The 20548-nt window shown below is 43.3% G+C and overlaps 2 protein-coding genes across 2 annotated transcripts in view; one reads left to right on the top strand and one right to left on the bottom strand.

Moving 5' to 3' along the window:
• The window catches only part of LOC113590629 (plakophilin-4-like), a 70129-nt gene extending 64059 nt beyond the window's left edge, over window positions 1-6070 (bottom strand). Inside the window, exon 1 of the mRNA XM_035523771.1 lies at window positions 5908-6070. The gene's annotated coding sequence lies outside the window, so the exon portion shown is untranslated. The remainder of the gene's footprint in view (window positions 1-5907) is intronic.
• Window positions 6071-6244: 174 nt separating this feature from the next.
• The window catches only part of LOC113574652 (coiled-coil domain-containing protein 148), a 43055-nt gene continuing 28751 nt past the window's right edge, over window positions 6245-20548 (top strand). Inside the window, exons 1-6 of the mRNA XM_027005723.2 lie at window positions 6245-6274; window positions 7842-7907; window positions 8967-9088; window positions 13139-13242; window positions 14589-14683; window positions 15028-15173. Of these exons, the coding sequence (XP_026861524.2) occupies window positions 7853-7907; window positions 8967-9088; window positions 13139-13242; window positions 14589-14683; window positions 15028-15173 (522 nt within the window). The 5' untranslated portion in view covers window positions 6245-6274; window positions 7842-7852. The remainder of the gene's footprint in view (window positions 6275-7841; window positions 7908-8966; window positions 9089-13138; window positions 13243-14588; window positions 14684-15027; window positions 15174-20548) is intronic.

Here is a 20548-nt window from a genome sequence, read left to right as displayed (position 1 = left end):
GCATATCACAGGTATGCCATGCTATCCATCTTCTTAAGGAGGATGCATCGTACCTTTTTATCAGTGAGTGTGAGGGAATGCAGAGTGGAGAGCAATTGTCAGATCTAACTGGAGAGACTTTGCTTATCGGTAGCCCAAGAGGAAGACAGAAAGTCGGTAAAAGGTAAAAGTGGAAGGTAGAATTACGAGCTTGTCACGGCTGTGGACCTTCTACGAGACAAGCGGAGCGGAGGTTAAAGTGGAGTCCAGGCTAATGTCAGATTAGTGCTGGTAGTACAACCACTGCTGTGTTTATCTCCCACTACACAAAGGGAGCAAACCGAGGTTATGCGAGGACTTGCTCTGTAGCCAGACAGCAACGCACTTCGCTCTACTTACACTTCCTTCTTCACCCATTATTAGTGTAAAGTGGACGACGTCCAAAGACATGGATCGTCTCACCAAAAATGCAGGCCAAGTTGTATTAAAGCTGAATAACTACTGAAAAAGAGATGCAATTACACCTGAAGAAGGGGCAGATGTCAGCATGAAACTAACCGCACACACCGAGACTACGTGGCCAGTTTAAGCACACACAATGAATACAGCACAATTTGACAACTGAGGAGCGGGCTCAGCAAACAAGGACTCGTGGGTTTTTAAACTTCTTGACTTCATAATACAAAGAGGCACAGATGGAATCTGTGTGTGTCCTTTGAGAGGCTGAGCGACATCTCTCATGCTCTGTGGAATTTCAGCATGGAGATGTGAGGAATTGAACAGGAACAAGCAGAGCTAAATGTGGTGACCATGCAGAAATCAAATGGACACGAAATTTCACACTGCTCACTTTTAAACAGCACATCACATGGTAGAAACAAACAAAGCAAGCAGGAACACCATGACGAAGGCATTGAGTGATGATCTAGGATCTTTCAAGGCCGCTCATTCTCGGACAGCAAGAAGCAACTGCCGCTGAAAAGCTGATACGTGCGGCATCGCTCATAAAACCCAACCCCCTCACCATGCCGGGTTCTTCGCCCAAGCAGAGGATCCGTCATTATCAGACAAGCACAGCAAGACAGAGTCACCCCCTGTGGCTTTTTTAGCCTCCCTTCTAGAGAGAGAGAGCAGCCCCAAGCCAGACCAGCTGAAATATTTACGAAGTTGCCATGCACACCACCTAAGACTCCACTGCTAGGGAAGCCAAAGCCTATAGCGGTGGGTTTGAAGTTACTCATGTTCTATAACAAAGAACTCATACTATTTTGTGGTTTTGTTTTGTTGTAGTGCTGTTGTTGCTAGAGCCCTGGCAGCGACTGCACTGAGCTTCGCTCGTTACGGGTGTTGGTCCCTGGGAAGGACCGCAACGCTGGACACCACTCTTCTGTGACTCTAATCTCCCAAAGTGCTGATAGCGTTGTCTGCCTACCTGCACCCTGCCATCCAAGAGCTGACCAAAGAACGCACCCAAGGTCAGACCAGTGAGCGGCCTCACTCGAAAATAGTGCCTTCAAAGGCCTGTGTCAACAAACTGACTTCTGAACACATCTGAATCCTCATTACCCAGCCAGAAACATGGGCATGTTTAAACTGGACGAAGTACACTTTCACTATGGGCGAAATTGAAATCCTAAAGCCAAAAGCTGGGATGCAGTAAACTTCAGTGGTGAACTGTGTAGGCCTTTGGACGAGGCCCAAGAGTGAAGGACAGAAGCCCTGGTTCTGTCTGCTGATTACACTGCAGAACTGGTTAACTCACTCCAATGGGAGAACCATTTCGGGCTTTGGGGTTTATCTTTCCTGCAAAGTTATTTCATAACTAAAAGTACAACTTTATTGCACCAGGACTGAATCCCTTCCCCGAAAAACCACCGAGTGATAAAAATGGAATATATTGCACAGCCCACAAGGAATTTCTGCACTCCACGACTTGTGGTTAGCCTCAGGGAAGAGCCTTTTGCCCCACAAACCAAGCGTGGGGTGGAAAGTAACACAAAGGCCCAATGGAAACGAGGGAAAGTAGAGATATTCAAAAAGCAAGGGAAGGAAGTGGCATTTTTGGCCACAAAAACATTTGCTAAAATGTCTAGAACTGATTATTTAATAGTTAATGGCTACAGCAGGTCTCAAGAAGTAAAGATGAACATATTCCTATTAGATCTGCTGAGGTAAGGAATGGAACAAGATCTGTGCTTACAAAAACATGACATACTGCATATGGTACTGGGACAAGTGAGTCAGACAGTTTCAAAGCTACAATAACAGATCCCATCCTAAACAACTGCTGTGCTGTCTCAGCCTTCAAAATAACACAAAGTACCACTTATCTCAGATGTGGGCTAAGCTCAAGGCCAAGAAAACATCTGACACCAAGCATGCATAATATATATATATGTATATTCCCCACTCGCCCTCCCTCTGTGGTCTTTTTCGTTCAAGCTCGGGTCCTCTACCAAAGGTCTGTTGATTACGCTGCAGTATTTTAGCTGCTACCAGGACTGTACTCTTCTAAAACGATGTCTCGGATGCTGTTCCTGGATCTGCTGGAGCCAGTCTCCCAGTGTGGGGTCAGAGCCCCTAGTGCTCCACAGGAACCACTGCTGCCTTCAGCTTCCACATCTATTCTAGCTCTACTTTCAGCCCTTGGTATTTCTTGAGCTTCTTGTATCGCTTCTTACATGTATGCATGCATGTATGTATGCATTTCCTTTCCCTGTATATGTTGTAAATAGGGACATGGAATTTCCAAAGCACACAAAGAAGTTTGTTTGTATGGACGTGCATGGGCAGGGGTAAGGGATGTTTGCAAGAAAATGCACTCGTGGGGGGAAAAAATGCCAAAAACCAGAAACCTACTCAACTGATGTCAAATCTTCCAACTGCAGATCAGACAAAACAGACAAACTGAAATGCACGTCATGCTTCTGCTGGATTCAAAACCCGTCACGAATTAAAGCACTTGCGCTTTTATTCAAGAAACAATGCGCAGCTTTATTTAGAAAGAAAAAAGTTGTGCTAACAATAGCATGACAGACAAGAGGGAGTGTATTCATTTGTTTTCTCCAACACAAATCTAAAAACTTAACAATAGGAGAGCAGTACACTTGAGAAATACAATTCATCACATTACACGCATAGTCACTCCATTTCAGTGTCCACGTGAACCTGCACCATCACAGAAAATGGTTGAGAATAGTCCAATCTGCAAAACAAAACCTACAAAGAGGTTTTTGCCTCAAATTGTTTTACCTGCCTTTTGTTACAGTGTGTCAAGAGAAATGTGACAGTTTAAATGTCTGTTTACATGAATTCCTGTAACACAAGTCAGTTGTTGGGAGGTACATGGTTTTAATACACACAATAACTTCTCAGAGACAAACCCAAGCCACCCCCCCACACACACACAGAAAATCATCTGCAATAGACCTTGAAAGTATCAGAATTTAAACAATTCAACACCCACTGCTTCAAACTAGATATTCTGATGACAATGTGCGGTTTATCAAACTAATTACATCCATCTGTGTAATAATGAGGAAATGGGTATAAATAACTGTCGTTTTTGGCTGTCGCACAGGGAGATGATTTGTGTTGTGGACATGACCTCAGCTGTCTAAAAACGACAAAGAATGATGATATGCAGTCTCACAGAGAAAGAGCCTTCCATAACTCCAGCCCACAGACAGCAGCAGCATAGAGTTAATGGCACAGCCCATGTGCAGCAGAAAACGCCCAGAGGCTCTTTGATTTACATCCACGTGTGTCAGCATGCACAGTATGGTCACTGATGACAACTCCAGTCATTTTACTACAATAACAAAAGCTAAATATCCAACCCTTGCCATAAACACAGGCAGTAAGCAGTGAAATCACATTTCAAGGTAGAATGGTGAATGCCTTCCTATATATTGTCTAGTTTTGGACCCTCACCAAGTGGAGCCATTTGCATAGAAAACATGGCCACCTGCCAGGTACTGAAAGCCCAAAGGTGAGTCATCATTAGAGGGATTTGTTTATTGCGGCTCATCAGATCTTCACACAGCTATTAACCAGAACCTTAAACGAAAACAAAAGGCGCGCCTAACTTTTCTTTTTAACCAAAAACATGTAACAGCACAGCTGCCAATGTAGCAGTTTCCAACAGTTCCAGCCCAAAGCATAACATCAGCACAGGTACAAAACTACTGGTGAGTTCATTCTGAGATAAATATGTAAATTCACCTCATTTTATCTGTGCTGTCTAAACTGTAGGGGATTTTCACAGTAATCTCATGGGAACCTGGAACACTGCAGCACAGGAAATGCAGCAAGAACAAAAACGTGTGTAGAGAGAGCTTTTCAACAACGATCAGCAAAACAAACACAATCTAGGACATAACTTCCTGATGTGCAGATCATTGCTTCAGAGCTACAAAGATAAACTGATAGTTGGAAAAGTGAAAGGGAGGGCTAATCTGCATCCACTTTGCCAGCAGGCAGACCTTCCTTCCTTCCGAACATCAGCAGGTGCGTGGAACGTCCCAGACCGCACCAACGAGCAGCACCTTTCTCCTACCCGGCTTCATGTCCATATTGAACAGAAAGATTACGTAACTGGATCTGCATCCCAGCCAAGTCACATGAACAACCGTTCCTCATTCTCAGAGTAAGAAAGCACCAAGGAGCAAGAACATCTTGTTACAAGGTGTGAATTTGGCTGTAGTGGACATCTTAATGCCTGGTCACTGGAGAGGCACAGTCCTGTACAGTTCCACGCTTTTGCAACTGTAACGCATCAGTACTTCAGGGCATAAGATATTCATCAATTGCTTCGCGAAAATAGTCTGGTGTGCTGGAAAAGGGGGCAGCTGAACCGCACGCATAGTTGCGTTACATTGTTCCATTTAACATTCCTACACACTTGGAAACAGCTTCTAAGAAGTTATGGGAGACTGAAGGAAAGCGCTTTGATCTCGTGTATATGTGTGCGTTGGGGAGGTGTGGAGGGGTTGCCTGCAAGTAATAATAACGATGTGATGATGTTTCAGCCTCCCGCCGAAACGCCTTGCCCTTTTTCTGCGTCCCAATCTGTTCAAACATGCGCTACCTTAATTTCCGAGGATCCCGGCTGAGTAAACGTGAGAACAGCGGCGTGACGCAAATTAAGTGGATAAGGAGATTTGAACGGTTAGACCGGAACAGACAGCTAGAAGACAACTATCCGCATGACATCCTCAGCCCAGCATTCGAGAACCCGATGCCCTATAGCTTATCCGTTATGTCCTTAGAAGTAAACGGACATTTCTTTTAGCATCTGTATTTTGCACAAATATTCTGTTCCATCTTAATGTGCGTTTATATGTAACTAACAGTCCTTAAACACTCGTTAAGAATTTTTAGAGGAACTGCATCTCTATGACATGAGAACGATCCAGTACGACAGCCTTCGGTAAACAGACTAAAAAGAGCAGCAAACTCCGGCCTTTGGCCACTTCGCATTCCCTACATTCCGGTACGCAGCTCACCTGGTTCTGAATTCGCTTGGACCGTGTTTTAACCCCCCAATTAATCCGAGGAGGAGGGCAGGTTTGGCACGAACCGGCGACGCGAAGTAACTATCGCGGGCAGCGCAACTTCGAGAAGTAACGTTAGCGGAACGACCGAGTCCTACACGGCGCACTTCCGAGACTCCCGTGTTCTCGAAAGGTGTGTGTGTGTGTGTGCGCGCGGTCTTTCCCAGAAGAGAAAGAGAAAGGCGAAGTAGTTCTAAAGATCTTCTCGACTCTGATGCCTTCTTACGAATAAAGTGGAAGTGTTTTTCCAAGTGGATAAAAACACCTCTTAGCAGCCTCCAGACGTCTTTGCATAAAACGACCACAGCCGCGATCGCGTACACACATAGCCAGTTTTCGCGGGTTTGAAGGTTTAAAGTACGCTACTTCATACCTTTTGGAGGACACTTTTAATCTAGTCGACGTTTTGCGTCGCGGAACCCCATTGGAACACACGGAAACACCGGTAAACAGGCTGTTAAAGCCGAATCCCGCTTTAGCCGCGTAGACACACTGTGTCCAAACTCGTCTCCACACTCGGGGACACAGACCTTCCCTCCCCGCTCCCACTCCGGAGCAATGCGAGTGGCCATGACGTCAACTCGCTCCGCTTTGCCAGCGCCCGCCCTCATTGGAGCGAGGACAGTCCAGCCCACGTCTAATTGGACAGAACCACCGTGAAATTGACCAATGGGAAATGAACGACAGTCTCCTTGGTTACATTTTGTACACGAACGGCGCCTGAAACAAGGAAAGCAAAGGTAAACGAAGTATTTTTACAATCCCAGGTATAGTTGTTAATGCACTTTGTGAGATGTTTAGGCATGTAGCATAGCTAAATAAATAGCATTGAAATTAAATTCACATCTTTCTTATATATTAATCAAGCAAATAAAATAACGTGATACAAAAAGTTCGTATTTTGTCAGATTTGTGGGAGTTTAGAGTTTACTGGATACTGTTGATAATGTAATACTTACACGAACTGCCAGTCCTTAGCTTTATTATCTCCACACTTTCAGTCATTACATTAATGTGGTTGCATGTAGTGCACCGTTGGCTGTAACGTTAACGCTGCATAAAGAACTAGCCAAAGTTGCACAAATGCAAATATTGCATTCAGTATTTAATTGGGAATCACTAATCTACTTGTATCTGCTGATTAATAAGACAGAGATTCTAGTTTTCTAAATCCTTATAGCAGTACTCTGAAGAAGTAGCCTAACACATGTTCAGCTCGTACCATACAGCAATGCTATTTTAATTCCTTTCACGACCAGTCACTAAATTGTGTTTGAGAGCAGTTGGCACCATTCTGTTTGTTACTCTGCGTAACGTAATGCAGAATTTACAGAATGAGCAATTACTTGCTGCTCTATGCATGTTTGACATATGTTATGACTCACAGAGAATATTATTAGCTCTTAACCACACACACACACACACAGAGAGAGAGAGCGAGAGAGAGAGAGAGAGAGAGAAAGAGAGAGTGAGCGAGCGAGAGATATTTATGCATCTATATGAAATCATTAACTCAGTACAATGTGAAGAGCGACAGACAGAAAGGCAGAGGGAGATGCCACCATGAACTCAGTGATAATCAAATGTAGCAAATGAATTCATTAGTGTCCCTGCTGACTCCCCCCAGAGCTAGTTCTCCAAGTCAAATTGATTTCCATGTTAGTAAACACCTAATGTCTGTTTTTTGACTGGCTTACACATCAGCTTGTTACTTGCCAGTGTGTTTAGAGGAAAATTAGATGTCTCTGTATTACATTCATACTAAAAAAATAAATAAAATATATAATAGAAATATCTCACAAAATTGTTGCAACAATCTAAAATATACATTTTTTTTAGTAGTGCAGCCATTACTTGTATTTTGCATTACCTGTGTATATCAAGAGGTACCAAATCATGGATTGAAGAGGTGGTGCATTATTTAAATCTTAAAAAAAAATCCCACCTGTCACATCTTCTTTGGAGGCAGAGGGAATTTCTGTAATCCCACTGCTGATTTTAGTTGGAAATGGAAAAAAAAAAACTGCTTGTATGGAATGAGTAGATACCAGATTCCCCATTAAATTTTTCAATGTAAATTTTAATCCCATGAAAATAGATGAATATGACAGCTGGAAAGATTTAAAAAAATGGTTGTGGGGTGTTACTCTGACCTCCCGCCCTCAGCCTTTGACGGCTCACCATACTGCTTTAATTTACCTGTCACGTGCAGTGTGTTGCTTCTGTAGTCTATAAGCACATACAATACTTTGCCTGACTTGAAGCAGCGTTCCTGTGTCAGTGCTTTTCCTCGTTAACTGCCTGCAGATGAGTGAGAGATGAGTGGGCGGGACCTGCGCGCCTTCCTGGCGACTCGCCGGGCTGAGGATGCAGGTAAGGCCAGGCCCTGGACTTTAACACTTGCACCACAATTAAATCCCTTTGCGGCCGGAAAGATGATATTTGTGTGCAGGCGATTTCAAGATTGGGCCACGGTCGCTCTGGAGTGCACTAAGTTGCTGCATGAAGCAATTTGAAAATGGCGTAATTATTCTACCGTTGTCAGGGGTAACACAGAGTGGAACGCATATCTGTATGAGGAGCTGCTGGATGATACAGTGAATCTCCACCATTTACTCTTGACTTTATTAAACAGCTTGTTGCTATTCCTCCCAACAACCATTTATTTTCTCGTGTAGGTTCTAGTCTATTTGTCTGGTATCCTCTGTAGATTCCTACAGATTTGATCTTTTTCACCCAAAGAGTTCCAGAAGTCTGTCTGCAGTGTCCAGTAGATTTCTGTACTGTACTCTGTAGGTTGTATTGGCCAGTCGTAGTTCATTTATATTTTTTTCTTCTAGTAATTAGCTCATAATACACAAATTAATGAGTAGATTTTGCTCTTTGCTTTGCACTCTATCACAGAAGAGGGGAGCTGTTAAAAGAAGGGTGATAATAACACTGTCTCATTACGACCTGTCTGTGTTGTTCCTTTCCACTCTGCAGTGTGCACTTTAAAGCACGTATGGTGCATACTGCATGGTGTGGTTGGTGACCCTGTATTTCAGGGCTGAAGCACAAAGAGGAACACCTGGCAATAGCTGTTGCATGGTAACAGTGAGGTGTTCAGCAGACCTGGGAACAAAGCAAGCTTGACCTGGCATTAAGCATAGTGAAAGCTGATTGGTTTTGGGCAGATCGCCCGGTTGTAATGTGTTAGGTAATGGTGCCACCTGTGATGCAAAGCAATAGGTTGGATGGACTTTTTGGAATGTTCAAGCACAGATGTCATTCAAAGCAGTTCCACTCTGGAGCTGATGTGGTCCTAAGACTCAACCGCCTTCCGAAAGCGAAGGCTGAGACAGCCGAGACTAGCAGGCCGCTGGAAAGCCTTACAGGTTTGCCCGTGGCCCTGTGTGTGTTATGTGCACCCTCTCCATCTGCTCGCTGCAGAGAAGCTGACCCAGAGGGCGAAGAACGGACTGGGGCTTCCCAAATACAAGCCTGTAGTGTACGAGGAACTCCATGCCATGGTGCAGGCCAAGAGACTCTCCTCTGAACATGCTCAGTGCAAGGTAGGAGGTCCGTCATTTCATTCAGCCACAGTTTGCAGGGATTAAAGGATTAAAGTCATATCCAAAGGTTCATGCAGTAAATAGACTGGACCATAAGTTAGTATGTGTTTGTTTTACATTAATGAGCAGTTTATTGTGTGAATACAATGGCTTGATAATGTTTCTGTTTGCTTGCTATCAAAATCCATAAGTGATAGGCAATATCACTCTGAATTGCACCAGTGAATATTCAAATATGCATGGGACATGCTAGTCTGGTGAAGTCCCTGAGACTTTAATTGAAATTGAATGGTGCACTAGTTGTTGATATGTTTTGATCGTTTATGAAAATTTTAGGATGTAAAGAAAGTTAATGTACTGCGACTAGACATATTCAAGTTTTTGCTTTGCACCTAAATCACAATACAGCTGCATGGAAAAGGGTTTCACTAAAGCATTCAAGGTGTTTGGTGCAGATCAGTGAATAATATGAAAATCTTTCTCAGTGGGTGCAGATTATGCATTGTGGGACTGAATTAACCTTCTGAGATTTAATGCAAACACCCAGAAACACACGCACTTCTACACAAACGCCCATGGACACATCTTCATGCACTTATACACATTCACAGAGCTGCGTATTGTCCTCGCCTCTACACAAAGATCAAAGAAACGCAAATTAGTGTTATAATAATAGCTGCTCTTACATAAATCATTGGGTTTCAGTCTCAAAATCCAAAAATCTAAAGAAAAAAAAAAAGATTATGTCTATTTAAATATGAAAAGATGAGGATCTATTTGAAGTTTGTATTTGAAGATCTTTTTGCAGCTATTTGCAATCTCTTCCTCTCTCATTCCCCTTGCCTGTATTTCTTTGTGGAGTTAACCCCGAGCAAGCAGGAGCCTGAGCTCGTGGACACTGCTGTGACTTAATTGGTAAAGTGAAGTGGCAGTGTTCTGCAGGCTCGTTATGCTTTAGCCACAGCCAGGCCAGACGCAGCCCCCTGCCGTGGCCCGATAACGGTGAGCGCAGAGACGGCCAGGCTTTCCCTGCGCACGGGCAAAGCAGGCAACAGCTGGGAGAATGCACAGATGGGGGCGTGGCCTAATCTCAGCATGCGTCAGAGAGAGGGAGGGAGAAAGAGGGAGACTCAAGGTCTGTGCTTGTTTTCATTACAAGAAGAGTCCTGATAATATTCTCAGCTCAATGCTGCTAATTCACTGGCAATGAAGAGTTTTCTGGCTGTGCGTGCATGCACATGTGTGTGTGTGTGTGTGTGTACGCCTGTGTGTGCCTGTGTGTGTTTGTGCGTGTGTGTGTGAGTGTGTGTGTTATACTAGGAAGGGTGGGTGGATCTGTTAGGGGCTTCTCTCATAGTGTTAATTCTCTTGGCTTTTGACAAACATGCGGAAACTGCATGGAGACAGAAACCAAGAGCAAGTTACCAATAGTAATTTTTAGGTCTGCTTAAATATGACAAGTCTACTTTTTACACAGTTCCTCTCTGGTAATATTCTGCATGTGTGTACATAAATGCACATACATATGCAAACCATAAGGAATATATTTGTAAAGCAAAAGCAGCTTATATGTTTCTGCCTCAGGAGAAGAGTTAGGTAGACAAGCAAGAAATGAAAACAAACCCAGAGGTATATGAAATCAATAAATGTCTGTTCTCCCTTAAAATTGCTCATACAGTCCATGCTTAGGAAGAAGCACTAACCATATTTACAAATGCCTTAAAAAATTGTATATTAAAAACAAATGTAAAAGCAAACTGTCCTATACAGTCAGTTATCTGACTTCTATGTACCACAGTGAAGCCAAAAATGCAAGATTACTATTGACTAGAAGTCTGATACTACAGGTATAGATTTACATCATAAAGTGTCTAGAGAATATATACTTGGTTGTAAGGCTGTAAATTTCACCTCATCCTCACAATGTGTTTGTTTATTATGCTTGAAGAAAACACTTTAAACAGGTTCAATGGAAGTCTGTGGCTCAGGCTCTCTAAATGTCAATGTCGATTGGAGATCAGCCAGAATTCTTTAGAATGATGCATAACCGTTGGACGAGTAAGGATTTGTGGGTGGGCTTAGCATCAGGGCAGTGGTCTACTACTGCTGGTGGGTAGAAAAACCTGCTTCATTGGAAACTGGCTGAGATGAGGAAACTGGGAGAAAAATTGTTACCTAAAAAATGTGAAAGTTTTACTAGTGTTTGTGCATTGTGTATAGTTACTCTTGCTCATAACAAACTCTCAATTTTAAACATACATTCATCTAATGACATCAGTTAAATGCATTTAAATGAAGCTGTTGAATATGTATGTCTCATGTAAATTAAGCTTTGGGATTTTGCCAGCTGCTAGGCTGGCTCATTGGCCCAGCCCACGCTTTCCCACAAGCTGCTCCCACACACTCTATTTGGGAGCCTGCAGAACGGAGATATGTACAATTATTTGAGTCAGTAACCTCAGTAAACTCACTTCTTTATGAGACAAGGGGAGGCGGTGTCCAGTCACTGTGCACACCGAAGAACAAAACACAGTCATGACCCTGTGTCCTGGGTTGTTTCACGCGAAAATTACAACTGCAGATTAATTAGAAATATCTTGTCTGTGCTTGTTTTGATTTTGTGACTGGAGAGATACTTTAAGTGTGTGTGCGTGTGCTAGAGCCCTAATTCCTTCAGTCTAAAGCTAGAAGCACGGAGCTGGATGGTGAGGCTGTCTGTAATTAGCTCTGCTTGAATGCCTGTGGCTCAGTGGCACACACAAAAATCTGACAGTCTCACACGCTCTGCTCTTTAGTTTTTTTTTTAAAAAGCTTCTAAACAAACCTAGGAGGTTCTCTAGGAGTGAAGCCCCTGATTTTCAGTGATCTATTTTTGCTTGTGTTTTGTAAAATATTTGGCTTCACGGTGATAAAATCAGAGCGCCCATCTTGTGACGTTTCTACCCAACCTGCTGACACCGGCAGCTCCGGGGTGATGAAGAGCTGAGGTTGTGAACTCTTGTGTGTGGCTCGACCTTTTATCAGATCAAAGGACATCTGCAGGCCTTGGTGATATCATCATTCTGAACCCCTCCCTGCCTGTGTGAGTTCATGTGCGTGTGTGTGTGTGTGCCTCTGTGCATGTGTGGGAATGATCGACCGTCTTGTGTGTCTGTTAAAGCAGTTTTCTTCAGACTCCGCGCCTGAGGGCGACACCGCAGCACACGTAAGTGTTCCCGTCTGATTCAGCTCATCGGCTCATCAAGCCCTTCACGAGTTAAATCGAGTGTGTGGAAGAAGAGAGCCGGATGAAAAGAGCTGCAGTCCTGCGGGAGAGCTCTGGTGTAGAAGGGTTTGAAGAATGTCACATTCAATAACACTACGGGAAGAATGGCGTGGAGGCCCAGGCTTTAGCTGGGAACAGCACGCAGTGATCCAAAGCACCGGGGCTGAATGTTCAGCTCTTTAAGGAGCTGTTCTTCGACGGGCACTACATTCTACCCTTTGGGCTTAGGGACTAATCCACAGGTTCCCAGCCTGAGGGCTAATATGTCATTCATCTGTAGGCGTTTCAGAAATGCACAGGCAGCAGACCTTTCTGCTGAATCCTCCACACGGTGTGACACTGTGGTATAACGGAGGCCGCAATGACATTCAATTCACAATAGCGGCTCCTCTATGTTTGAATTAGGGGTTTAATTCGATTCCTCGTGCTGGAATATCAGGTGTTGAAGCAGGATCAAAGGCTCGTCTTAATCGACAGTGAGCGCTCGGGTCGGTCAGGTCTGCTGAGATACGGCCTGCAAAAGTGGATATGGCATGAGCTGAAGGCTGTACTGCACGATTAGCCCAGAAGGAACTCAATGTCATAAATTCCACAATTCCAGATTAGATGCAGCGTCGCGGTGTAATCAGAGAGGGCAAGTCTGATTAGTCGCGAGCGCTACACGTGAAGGAATAAGGCAGTAAATCTCACCTGGTCACATCCCTGCAGTTATTTGATTTGCCGGAGGAAAATGACATGCACTGGGACTGTGCCACTGTAGTTCATTTTGGCTTGCTGTGTCTTAGATGCAGAAGGCGATGCGTGCAGATCAGATCAGGAGAGAGAACTTCCTGCTTCGCCAGCACCGACAGCTGTGGAGCGTCGAGTCCCACAAGCTGGCCAGAGCCAGGTGAGTCTCCCACCCCTTACCTGCCGCCTGACCACACCCATCTGCCTGTGGCAGTGCATGCATGCATGAATTCACTGTACTGAATTCATCCCTAATGTAGGTCTCTGAATCAGCAGGTGTAGGCCCATAGAACGGATGAAGAATGGAAGTGCTGGCCCTTCAAGGCCTGGTGGACAATCACTGATTTAGACTGTTGACATAAATGTGACGGTGGTGGCAGTAGGGAAGTGTTCACAAGCTGCTTTGAACTACAAGAGGGGTAATTCACAGGAAGGTGACACTCTAAAGTTTCCCTTGAAAGGCCCGAGGCCCATCATCATCACGAGCCAGTCAGATACTTTATTCTCCTTCAGATCCAGAACTGCCTGGCCACTCAGGCAAAACAGGGGGAGATAGATGAGGTGAGAGCGCTGATTGCATTTCTCTTGCCGGAGGAGAAGAAAAGCTAGGGTGAGGTGAAGCGAGAGAGGGGCAGAGAAGAAGCGTGTGTCAGAGAGAGAGAGAGAGCGAGAGAGAGAGAGAGAGAGAGCGAGAGAGAGACAAATGTGCATAGTGAGGGAGGTGGATAGGGAGAAGAGATAAAGACAGCAAAATAGAATGGTGAAAAAAGTAGAGGAGAAGGGAGAAGATACGAGATAAGCGCAGTCACTCTTAAAAGTGAGAGCTGCGGTTGGAGTCATTTTGGTGCCCTTCACCATGGTACATTACACACTGTCAGCTCTTACCTTTCTGTAGAGGTTCACAGAGCCTTCTGGGTTCCTCATGCACAGTGCGTTGTCAGTATAGTCACTGCATTGCCATTAGTACTTTGGATGTGTGTGTGTGTGTGTGTGTGTGTGTGTGTGTGTGTGTGTGAGTGCAAATGTATATTTGTGTGCACAAACGTCATAGAGAGAGAGAGACTGAGATAGAGAGAGAGACCCCCGCAGGTCTGTGGGTGGTGTGGGATTTGAGAAGGGCAGTAATAGCTTTAGGGTAATGAGCGTGTGTGAGTCAGGCAAGGTTAATGGGGTGCGTACACGTGGGATTCGGTAACGAGCAAACATCTCCCCCACGCGCACCCCCATAGCCCCTGCCATGCCATTCATTAGCGTGGTGCATGCCAGCAGAAAGCTGCTACACCCCCCCCTTCCCGTTCGCTTGGCCTGGGAAGTCTGTCAGCGACAGAGGCTTTCAGAGATTGACAGAAAAACTCCAGCCATTGCAGTCTGGCTGCATAACCCGCCCTCAGGCCACGCCTCCCCCCGGCGGGCACGACCCGTGTCAGTAGCACGGCTGAGGGTCGGGTCCGGGCTGGCCGTGGGCCTGCCGCTCCTGATCCTGAAGCCCTTTCTATCCTGTTTCAGAGAGCGGGCAGCAGCAGACGTCAGGGGCTTCCTGGCTTGCGGGAGGCTGGAGGAAGAGGATGATGGACATCTCCTCAGTGAGCTGCTGGAATATGGTAACAATCCAATCATAAATCCATCAGGCAGTTTAATGTGGTTATAAAAAGGTGCCACGGGAACCATTATTGAGCACTAGGTTTTCTCGTTAGGTCTATTATGAGCCTTATTTATATGGGATTTTTTTTTAGATTAGTAACTGTGCTTAGTTACACAGTTTATTATGTAATATGTATTCTGTGTGCGTGGATGTTTTGGTACGCTGTATATGTGATATATGTTTGTAGGTATACTGAATGTGCATATTTTAGTTATTTGTATAACCTGAATGAAGTATGATTTTGTGTGTGTGTGTGTGTGTGTGTGTGTGTGTGTGTGTGTGTGTGTGTGTGTGTGTGTGTAGAACTGTCTTTAGAGCATGATCGTGAGGTTTTTCGATTGGCCACAGTTGTTCCAGTGTGCCAGCTGAGAGAGGACCTGCTATACAGACTGACGTCAGGACCACTGGCAGCCAATCAGCATACAGAATGTATGCACGTTCTTCAGCAGGTAGCGAATTAAACATACACTGACAGGCTGGCAACTCGCAATTTGTATACACAACCTCAAAGAACTCTTTTGTTGGTATAATAACCCTCAACACCCCCTCATACAAACAAGATATTTTCCCATTCAACACACTTTCCCTCTCTCTCACACACTCTCTCCCCCTCTCTTTCTCACACTCTCTCTCTTTGATGTTCCACACTGTCCCCTTCCTCCCTATCTCAGTGTTTTCACTCCAATCTGTGGTTTATTGATGTGTCTGTTTACAAAGTTGCTGAAGCATAAAATAACCAAAAGCAATAATGTAAAACATTAAGCAGTGTGTAGAAACGCCCTCGCTGCCATAGACACTGGTGTACTGTCATTTAAAGTCTCTTCTTGGACAGACACCCACTTACTTGCTGTGAACAACATCTGTTGAGTACAGTTCCCATACTTAACTAAAGGTTCTGGAATCCAGCGCCTTTGGTTTCTCGGTTCGGTATGCTGCTGAAACTACACAAACATATTTCTCTAGTTTTAATATCACAATCCCAGAATATAAAACATATATATTAAGGACATTTTAAATTATTCATGTACCTACTTCTATATAAGCTGATATGAGTGTTATTTTTGTGTTTTTTATTTATTGTGCCTTGTTGAGTTTATTCAATTTGTTGCGCAATTTATTTTGTGTTTATTATTTTTTATTTTGCTAATAAACAGTAATAGATTAAATTATAGGTTAAAAAAATAATAAACAAGCTTCAGCTTTAGCTTACAATAATACTGTGCAAATACACCAATACTGTGCAAATATTTAGGAAAGCATCCAGGACTGTCCAAGAGACCGAATAGCACTGACAGAAGCCTTATTAGAAACAAGAGCTACTGTGAAAGATGCAGGTCAATAAGGCTTGTTAAATTATTTCAAATGTTTTTTGATAATTAGAATTATTTATGATAATTAATGCTATTTTATCACAAAATCATTCCTTTAAACTTTTAAAGTATAGGGTCTAAAGAACAATTAAATGATCTCTATTAAATACTCTCTTTTCAAATACTTACATAAATACGCATACGGAAATACGCGAGCTAACTCATGCTCCATCTCTTCACCTCTTTCTCTCTCTCCCTCCATCTTTCCTTCTCTTTTTGTCCCTCTTTTACTGCTGTACTTGTAGAGGCCTGTTTGCCTTATGCTTACTCCCTCATATTTTAGTGCTGGCTCATTCATGTGTAAGAGCAGACTGATGAAAGTAAGAGACAGAATGCTGCATGTTTCCCAGACACCTCTGAAAATGGTCTCATCACACCCCCCTGTACGCACCAATCTCCCTCTCACACACACACACACACACACACACTCACACTCACACAAACACACACACACACACACACTCACACTCACACTCACACAAACACACACTCACACACACACACACACTCACACACACACACACACACACACACACACACACACACACAATCACATGTATAAACACATACAGAGAGTGAGAGTGAGAGTGTGTGTGCCTCTGAGATTCTGTGGCAGGTGTTCTCATCAAACCTTCAAAGAGTTACATTAGGGGTGGAAAAATACTCCATTAAACACAAATGTGGACCTTTAAAACTTATCTAAACCTTTGCACTTTGAAATGTATTAAAGTGTCAAAAACCAAATGAAATGTGCTGATACTTAAAGTCGTTATTACCACAAAAGTGATTTTAGATAGAGATGATGTGTGGCTATCATAGTCACATAGCAGAAAACTAAACAAAAAAGGGCCAGCAGCAAGAAGTGCTCGCAAAAGTGAGAGTCCTCGAATCAAACTGTGAGGTACATCTCTATCATTATGTCTGTAAGCTTCTAACCATTGTTATTGCTCTGAACTGCCGCCTGTGTGTGTGTGTGTGTGTGTGTGTGTGTGTGTGTGTGTGTGTGTGTGTACAGAAACAACAGAGTGTGTTTTGTCTATCTAAATAATTTGGACTTTTGTTCAAACTGTAGGAATGAATAGGAAGATATAACAGGAAAACATAGAACAGGAAAACATAAAACCTGCCCCGAGTTTGAATCTATCTATCTATCTATCTATCTATCTATCTATCTATCTATCTATCTATCTATCTATCTATCTATCTATCTATCTATCTATCTATCTATCTATCTATCTATCTATTATAAATATAAATGTATGTGTGTGTGTGTGTGTGTGTGTAAAAAAATCTTTCTCTAAGATGCACCTCCCCCCCACACACACGTACTGCTGAGTGAATAAGTAATTCTGTGAAAGGCACAGGGAAAGATGGTGAGCTCCATCTTTTCAAACAATAGCAGTTTCATATGGATCTACCAATTTTGTCCTGAGTATACTTACATTGATTTATAAAACTCCCTGTCAAACACCCTGAAGGGGGAAGAGAATGAGCTCACTCAAGAGTTTGGAAATCACTCTATAATCTTATCGCTAACATAGTTGTACTTCTCTTCCCACATTGCACAATGTGTCCTCAGTATTAAATGATGCTGTGCTTTTTGCCTCAGTGTAATTATGGAATTCCTCACCTGGGCCACAAAGATGAAGGTGAATGTGGTTTAAAAATAATAAAAACAAGAGCAGAGTTCAAATTATATGTGTTAATGGATTTGGTGATGCACAGATGGTTTCAAAGAGGGCTCACACTCTGAGTCATCTAATCAGGTCTCTCTCGCGCTTCTTCGGTGTATGTAAATGGAAACATTGCCATCTCTCTCATCTCTCCGACTCTCGTAACAGCCTCGCAGGCTGTTTTGATGTCATATATGGTTTGAAAGGCTGTCTTACCTATAAGGTGGCAGGGAAGCGGCTTCTTCCACTCTCCTCACCTGGTTGCTCTGGGGCTCCATGGTTCGTTATGCAAAGCGTTTTACAGCAATTTGGTCCTAAATGGCTTCCTGACTGGGATACAGCAAAAGCTTACCACCAGGGGTTAAGTCTACTGATAGATTTCACCTTCTCAAAACCCGCAATGTGTCAATAATTGCCCAAAATTACCACCTGTATGGCCTGGAGTAGTGCAATGGTAAATTAGTGTGTGGTCCATCCTTTTATAAATAAAAACATTTGATTACTCAGGCCTGGGGCTTGATTTTTGTTTCAAGCAAGTGGGAAGACTTTTGGTTATTGCATGAAGTTAATCAGACAGTAAACAGTTTTACAAATTCTCTCAAAACTTTTTACAAAGTTTTAAATACCTTTGGACTTGAGTCCTGAACAAAGCTCAACTTTTATGATGCCACCAAATGCCAGTGAAACACAAAACGGCCAAATTAGACTCTTCTGTTGATCTGGACAGAAAATCAAGGCTAACTGAAGCTACTCACAGGGAGGAGAGCATGGCTGTGAGTGACAGCCACGAGCCCAACCCATGCTAGTGAGATTGTTGAGGCAGTCCATGCACTGAAAGAGAACTGTGGCTTGAGGATGACAGCCTCCTAATCTCTGTTTAAGGAATTCAAGGTGAATTGAAAACCATTTCAGTAAGACCTAAAGAGGCAGAAGAGGGAATCGGCAGAGGACAGAGGTGCCTCTTTGGCAAAGTCAGCGTGCAGTGAAAGCTACAGTCGAAACACACACTGAAAGTGGACGACCTGGTCGATGGTCCAACCTACGATTAGTGAGTCCTCTGGAGAAAAACGAAGGACAGGATATGTGTGCTTTCCTAGAGAAGTGGGTCCCTGAAGCTGTTGGACTGGAAAATATTTCTGTCCCAGTGCTTATCGAGAGGGCACATTGAGTTGGCCAGAGCCAACGCCAGAGACACATGCATGCGTGATACCTGTGGTGCTGAAGTTCCTGAACTACTCTGACAAGTTCAGCTACTGAAGGCGTAGAAGTGAAGGGGGGAATAGACTTGGATAATCATAATGTTTTTTCCCCCCGATGTTTCAGCCGAGCTTCACAAGCTCGTGACATGACGGAGAAAGAACCTTCATTCCTGACCTCAGATGCGAGATTATACATCCAGCTAAACTAATTGTTACCCGCAGTTAAAAGCGTTACATGGCCCTTCGGAAGTGGAGAAGCGTGACAAACGGGTGGAATAACAAGCAGCCTATGACTAATTGTAGAGTTGTGTCTACCTAAAACAGGGGCTTCATTGACTGTGGAGTTTATAGTATTACTTTTTGATAAGTGGTTTGACCTTCTGTTAAGATACAGGGACCCTCTTTGGACTCCGCGTATGCTATTTGTCGCCAAGAGGAAAGACCAGCTCGTACACGTTTAAGACGTTCCTCTAGGTGAAGCAAGGGCGTGGTTAAGGGGTATTAGCATTTTATTCCCCTTTAGCAGCCATTATATATATATATATATATAAAATTTCTTTTTTTTTTTCATATCCTTTACTGCGATAGGTTCAGAGATATAAAATGGGATAATGCAGTTCAATTTAGATTGTGGAATGTGAGGGGATTAAATAAACTCGACAAGTTAAAACAAATTATGAACAACAGGTTCATTTAAATAAATGCGGAGATAGTCTTCCTACAGGAAATGCATCTGATCCCAGAGGATGTAGTTAGAGGAAGGAGAAGATGGCTTGGACGACTGTTCTCAGCCTCCTACAGCTCTCACTCTCTCTTCACTCTTGTACACTCTGCAATTGATTAATGCCGTCAGTGATCATGCTGGTAAATACGTAATTAGACAATGTGCAACTACTGATGACAACCCAGCCTTCTATAACAATTTATAGCTGCACTAGGTTACCTCATTATAGGATGCAATTATACCTGCACACTTTGTGCTGAAAAGGATAGAGCTACAGTTACAGACTCTTCCCACCAATAGGCTAGGAAAGTATTAAAACATTGCATAAAGGACATATGGGGAATCAGACACCCCGAGCGTATATTATCTTTTTCTTATTTTGAGACGTCAGACCTTTTCTCATATTAACTGTTTTTTAATATCTGCTGACTTAATGTTGAAAATGACAAAATGCTGGTATGACAGTATGATAATACCTGGTCTCTCTTATATTAGATTTGGTGGATTCTTCATGTTGCTGATGTCTTCAAAATATTTGGCACAAAGACATTTTAAATTTCTACTAGGTGGGAAGCTTTTAAAGCATTTTTAGATTAGAAGACAAATGATAGGTTACACAAGTTTTGAAAATAAAAGCTCACAAATTGAAGTAACTTGGAAATAAAAGCTATTTAGGGGCTCCTTGGTGGCTCGGTGGTCTAAGTGTTGTTCCTATGATCAGGTTTTCTGGTTCAGTCCTCGTTGATGCCAGAGCCATCTCTGGCTGGGAGTCTAAGACAGCATATGAATGCCCCCTACTCCCATGCCAACCAGTTTGGATGTCTGCTAGTTGATGTAAGTGGAGGTACGAGTGGTGCT

The sequence above is a fragment of the Electrophorus electricus genome, chromosome 2 (assembly GCF_013358815.1).
Source record: "Electrophorus electricus isolate fEleEle1 chromosome 2, fEleEle1.pri, whole genome shotgun sequence".
Taxonomy (NCBI): domain Eukaryota; kingdom Metazoa; phylum Chordata; class Actinopteri; order Gymnotiformes; family Gymnotidae; genus Electrophorus; species Electrophorus electricus.
Note: the sequence above shows the minus strand (reverse complement) of the source record. Positions and strands in the feature narration are given on the sequence as shown.